The 6,256-nt window shown below is 41.8% G+C and overlaps 1 protein-coding gene across 1 annotated transcript; it reads left to right on the forward strand.

Annotated features, from left to right (window-relative positions):
• Positions 1–12: 12 nt before the first annotated feature.
• Positions 13–6,057, forward strand: nudt5 (nudix (nucleoside diphosphate linked moiety X)-type motif 5). Its single transcript, XM_035648631.2, has 10 exons — positions 13–352; positions 665–739; positions 1,307–1,374; positions 1,471–1,520; positions 1,596–1,703; positions 2,803–2,898; positions 3,101–3,202; positions 4,690–4,698; positions 4,802–4,855; positions 4,948–6,057. The coding sequence occupies exons 2-10, from the start codon at positions 683–685 to the stop codon at positions 5,055–5,057; spliced, it is 654 nt and encodes a 217-aa protein (XP_035504524.1). The 5' UTR covers positions 13–352; positions 665–682; the 3' UTR covers positions 5,058–6,057.
• The last annotated feature ends 199 nt before the right edge of the window (positions 6,058–6,256 follow it).

Raw genomic sequence — 6,256 nt, forward strand, 5'->3', positions numbered from 1 at the left:
TTTCCACATAGATCGTTTACGGGAAAGAATTGTCACTGGAAAGAAAGAAAAATCCCTGAAAGCGTAACGTTCATCTTCATTCTCACAAAATGCTCAGAAATTATATTCTACAACGTGACAGTAACACAATGGACCTAGGAAATATTGCTAATAAATATAACCAATAAGACAGGAAGCACAACCGTTAGATGGAGAGGTAAATGTTCATTAAATCAACCTTTTTTTCCCTCCATTTATTTGCATAAAACTCGACTCCGCTGACGTGCGCGGTAAGCGGAAGCGGTAGCAGAGTGACACCTCTGCGCTTCTGTACATCTCCACTATTACTACCCCTGCACGACTGCATTTTCACGTGAGTTACGTTTAGTTTTATATTTAAATGTCGGGATTGTTTAAAGTTCGAAAACGTTAGCTGAGGAAACAATTGTCGCCATTGTAACTTGTCTGGCAAGTAGCAATGGGCAGAGAAGCCACGCGTCGAGATGTGAGGGCCGGTATTGAGAAACCTGGAGAAGAGCTGGCTGCTCTGTAGCAGCTAATTGAGCAACTCATGATCGCGACGTCCTGTTGTCGACCTCTTGGGAATTGAGCAGCTAAGCACGTAGTGAACGTTGTTTTGTTTCCGACTAAAAACTTTCTAACTCCTCTTCTCGTCAACATGCAGTCGCCCCAGGTATCGACAATGAGCAACTGCGAGGAGCCCAAAGTGACCACAGCCCCGCACATAGTGAAAGAGGGGGTACGTCTCGTTTTCCTGCAACGTTTCCACAAGAGTAACCTGTAATGATGTGTGGCTCCAATGTGCACATGGGAAATTGAATGTCTCTTAACAATCCTGTCGCCAACAACATGCGTGTAAAGAGTAGTGGACACACTCTCCGACTCTTAACCACAGAGATGGATCAACGCCTTTTAAGATGAGCCCCTCAGTTACTGCAGGGCGTTAGTGATGGACTCTGTTAGGTCGTAGGGATCTAAGCAACCTAACTAGTGTCTAGTGACAGATTCATCATCTGGTGGAGTAATCATAGAATCTCACCTGGTATATTTGCCCTCAATTATTTGTATATAACTATCTATAAAGATACAGTATCTATATATCTATATCTCTATATAGATATAGATATATACATATATATATATATACATATATATATATAGATATAGATATCTATATATATATAGATATAGATATCTATATATATATAGATATAGATATCTATATATATATTAACTGAGGATTTTTTCGGTCTCAGAGCGACAGTGTCTCGGCTCAGTCGACTCACGCTGCTCTCTTGTGTTCCAGCTCATGGCATCGGGCAAATGGGTGAAACTGGAGAAGACCACATACGTGGACCAGGCTGGAAACACCAGGTGCTGTTCCATTCCGTCACTCACTAATATATTCCCTTAAAAAAAAACAAAAAAAAAAAACAACACGCTTTTTAATCGCCGTTTTCCATCCACCAGAACCTGGGAGACGGTGAAGAGGACGACGAGGCAGACCAACTCAGCGGATGGTGAGCATGTCCCCCCCCCGGCCAGTCGGCGCTTAAAGAGAGTTATTTCAGTGTGTAACAGGATTTTGCCTGCAGGTGTGGGAATCATCGCCCTTCTGAAACGGACGCTCCACAAAGACTGCGTGGTGATGGTGAAGCAGTTTCGTCCTCCCCTGGGATGCTGCTCGCTGGAGTTTCCTGCAGGTCAGACTGTTTTTCCCACTCCTGATCACTGAAACTGGCGTGAGCCCCGGCAGGGATTCAGGAGGGATTTTTCTCCATGTTTTGGCAATAGCACACATCGAAAAGAGAATTGAATCAGGACCCACTTGACTTTTTTTTTTTCAAGAATCTACATCCAAGTCCAGTTACTCCTGATTCACTGCCCTATTGGACAACTATGACTCAGTGATTCTAAATTAGAATCTCCACAGTTGTAATTAGAGCTACAACAGTTAAATCGTAAGTTATCGACTACTAAATGAACCGCCAACTATTTTGATAATCGATCAATTGGTTCAAGTAGTTTTTATGAATATAAAGATCAAAATTCTCAGATTTCAGATTTTTAACTGTGAATATTTTCTGGTTTCGTGCTCCTCTGTGACAGAGAACTGAATATCTTTGGTGTGTGGACAAAATTATCGTAAGATTAATCGATAATGAAAACAGTTGTTAGTTGCAGCCCTAGATGTAATAGCTCGTGGGATTCTCGAAAAGCTCTGGGTAGATGTTGGGCTGCAACTAACGATCATTTTCATAATCGATTCATCGATTAGTTGTTTGGTCCATAAAATAGTGAAAAATGTTGATTGTGTTTCCCAAACCAGAACAGGATTTTTTTTTTTGTCCACACACCAAAGATATTTATTTCACTGTCATAGAGGAGCAAAGAAACCAGAAAATATTCACATTGAAGAAGCTTAAATCAAAGAATCACAGAGACTACTATTTTTTTCATAAAAACTACTTGAACTAATTAAACAATTATTGAAATAGTTGGGGATTAATTTAGTAGGCAATTACTAATCATTTAGCTCTTGATTGAATGTTGTCATTCCATTGAGGAAAATACATTTTGTGTCCTGAACAGACTCTTGATTGAAAGTGATTGAAAATACTTTTGAAATCCAGCTATGGCTGTGGTGTGATATAGTTTCTATAATTTGTCTCATAACAATGGCCTTGTCTTCCATGAATTTTACCACATGACATTGGAGATGCTGGAATTTCCGATGCCACGTCTTTGTTTTTAGTTTTTCGACACTTGGAATTTCTGTTTTCTGTCTCCGCTTTGTATCAGGGCTGATCGACGAAGGAGAAACGGCGGAGGCTGCCGCGCTGAGGGAGCTGAAGGAAGAAACTGGCTACAAAGGCGAAGTAGTGGGAGTCACTCCAGGTATCGCGGCGTCATCTCGCTGAGATGCACACTGTACAGTTGATCACATTAGCTGCCTCTCCCCCGTCTGTGTCTTATCTCTCGTACGTGTCAGAGAGAGTTTCAGGGGTCTGGGGCCTATTTTAGGGAACTACTGTACAATTCATGTGATAGATTTGGAAAGGCGGTGTAGTGTGCTGTAATGTTAATGCTTCGATTGCAGTGACCTGCCTGGACCCGGGGCTGTCGAATTGTACCACCCAAATCATCCTGGTCAACATCAATGGAGACGACATGGAGAACATTAACCCGACACAACAGCTCGGTGAGCGGACAGACACAATTCAATCATTTGTCCTCCTGCGCTTGTCTAATTAAAGATTTGCTCTTCATTCTTTTAATCCTCTCTAACTTGCTCATTTTTCTCACATGCTTGCTTTTTCATTCTATTATTTACCGTCTGGCTCACTGCGTTCCTGCTAACGCTTACTCTTTCACTCATTTGGGACCACTTGTGCCATGAAGGTGACAAGTACGTGCATATGAGTTATTCAAGAGAATTTGTTGCATGGATTCATTTGTTTGCAGTAAAATTGTTGGACGAGTCATGCACTAACATTCTGCCAGTTGCCACACAGGGATTAACACATACTGATTAGGGTTTGAAAAGTTTTTTTTTTTAATTCAGGTTTTATTTTAATATTTTTGGCATGGTAGCTTCTTTAACTCAGTGGTTGTTAGATGAACGTCCTCCTCTGTCTTTCTGTTTCTAGTTATGGACTTCTTTGCTCGATCAAGATATTTTTACAATATAAAATTCGTCAAACTATTTTTTTAAATAATTTCTGTGACTGTAAATTTCTGTATCGACATTAGTAATTTGGGGCATTGTTCTTCGGCTTATGGTCAAATCTGTGCACAGTATATTATTCTGTTGTTCTTGTGTTATATTTTTATGTATTGTATTCTTAAAGGGGCCATATTATGCTCCAGGCACCTTTTCAGCCTGCCTCCACGTATATTTTGTTATCTGGGGTGTCTGCCAGCCCACGGAGAATGAAAAGAAAACAATGAGTCGTTGATTCGTGGTTTGGGTTGATCGTGCAGACGGTCTGTAAATGGCCATTCACAGCCCAGGCGTCAAGTGACGTAAGTTGACTCCTTCTACTGGGGCAACCACACCCCCAACCTGAGCAGCACCTCCCCCCTTGAAGTGCGGAAAAACAGGTCGCGTCTACGCCATAATTTTCTCGCGGCTGCCGGCGGACCGCGCGGCTCAAGGCTGCTGGCGGACCTCGCGGCTCGCGGCTGCTGGCTCGCTAAGGACATTGCCAGCTGGCCGGGATGTCCTTAACGTTCTATCGCCCAGCCCCTTGTGCGCCGTGTGTAATTATGGAGAACGTGTTCGCTGTGCCTCCTGGCTCTCTACGTCGTGTTTGTGCCTTGTTACGTGCGACTGTTGTCATGGCAGCGCAACGCCGTAGTTGCGCAGCAGACCCGGGGAGGAGCGAGGCGGAGCGAGGTGGAACACGAAGGGAGGGGGGCGAGGAGTGAGCAGGAAAGCGCTGGAATCGACCATAGTCTCAAAGGGCTGTTTATACAGAAAGAGGAGGGTGCTGTGTGGCTTGATCCTTGAGGTGTTTTGACATGGAATGGCAAAGACATGTAGTGCACACACCTGAAAACCAATGTAACTTGTGTAAAAGGGGGCATTATATGGGCCCTTTAAGTAAATCTCATATTTCCTGTTTGTCAAGAATATGTTTACATGTAAAAAAAATAACAACAACATTCTGTTGTGTTCCTCCACAGGAGATGGAGGTGAGTTACATTTCTCTTAATTTCAGAAATAGTCTTAACTATCGTGCAGCAGATCTTGATCACGCATCATCACCACTTTTTTTTTTTTATCTTCTCTTTTCAGAATTTGTTGAAGTCATTCTTGTGCCGCTTGACGAATTCCAGATGAAAATAGACGGTGAGACCTCGGCCTTTCTCCACAGCGAACATATCACGACCATCAACATGAAAAACACAGTAACATACTCTTGGGCTTGTCTCGTCCTGCAGATCTGCTGAAGAAAGAGAAAATCGTGGTGGACTCTAAAGTTTACATCTTTGCCATGGGGATGGTTCAGGCCTTCTTCAAGCCAAGGGAGCTCCCTGTCCTGAAGCAGTGAAGAAGGAAAACGTCCAGGCGTAGAGTGAGAGGAACAATAGTCTGTAGTCGTTGTCATAGGGCTCCAACATGTGGAAATATTTGGAAAATGCACTGAAAATAAAAAAAACAGATGACTCGGATGCTCTTTTAGAGATTGTATGAAGAATTAGGCTTGCAACGTGACTTTCCACCCCATGTAACCTCACTCTGTATTTTAGTATTTGTGTCCACGGACGGAGCAATATTGTAGGAGATTGCAATTCAAATATGTGGTTGAACCATACTAAATGGGGGAAAAAAATCTTGAAATTAAATTATGAAACTCCTTGACAAATCCCTGGTTTTAGAAACTGAACCTATGAAGGAGCCCCTGGTTTACGCTACATGTACTAGACTGCTTTTTGCTCTCAGTGTTACAGGTGGTACTATGAATCGCCAAATAGTTTGCACACTTAAATCAGAAAAGTGTTTAATCTTGTATTCCTTAAATGACTAACAGTTATTTACAGGTTTTTATGAGATTATCAGTAGTTTAATACTAATAAGGTGAAATGTATATTTTTAATCTAGTGATTGTGAAACATTCCTTACATGTGCTAACATTCTATAATGCTGACTTGGAGGGTATAAAGAACAAAAGCACCTCAAACGACCTATACTGTTTAATAACCATCTATGGGTGAATCTATCTTTTTGTTTGGTGTATTCCTCTTTTACTCCTGGATGCCTTTCAACGGTGAATACCCGGTTACATTGGAGAAAGTAAAAGCCATTAGCGACGGCATATCTCCTGCAATGTGACACAAGTAACAAGTTTTTGATTTATTAACAGTGTGAGCCGGGATTTTTCTTTTCACTCGACAGTGACGTACAACAGATGTGCTGTATTGATAAAGCTATTCTGTTTTAGCCCCTCTAACCTGATTACGGTGCAATTGACTGGACACCGATGCTGTACTTAACCTAGAAACTCGAAATGTACTGACCAATGAATAAAAGTGATACTACCTTCGTTCTTACCTGGTTCTTACGTTCTTACCTGAATCTGGGCCTTGTCTCAAATGGACACGTCAGCAACGTCCAGGCAAACGATTGAGGGGGATAGTAGTTTTTACTAATTGCATGTGTCTGAGCTTCTCTATAAACATATTAGTAAATTGGCTTATGCAGTATAGATAGATGGAGAGAGAAATTTGTCACTGTTTAGGTACATTGAAG

This window comes from Scophthalmus maximus, chromosome 12, assembly GCF_022379125.1.
Source record: "Scophthalmus maximus strain ysfricsl-2021 chromosome 12, ASM2237912v1, whole genome shotgun sequence".
NCBI lineage: Eukaryota > Metazoa > Chordata > Actinopteri > Pleuronectiformes > Scophthalmidae > Scophthalmus > Scophthalmus maximus.

Bases quoted from the DNA above. Each gene is read 5' to 3' on its own strand.
- nudt5 (XM_035648631.2), top strand. From the start codon at position 683: ATGAGCAACTGCGAGGAGCCCAAAGTGACCACAGCCCCGCACATAGTG. The intron at 740-1,306 runs GTACGTCTCGTT...CTTGTGTTCCAG, and splicing joins CGCACATAGTGAAAGAGGGG to CTCATGGCATCGGGCAAATG. The intron at 1,521-1,595 runs GTGAGCATGTCC...TTTTGCCTGCAG, and splicing joins GCAGACCAACTCAGCGGATG to GTGTGGGAATCATCGCCCTT.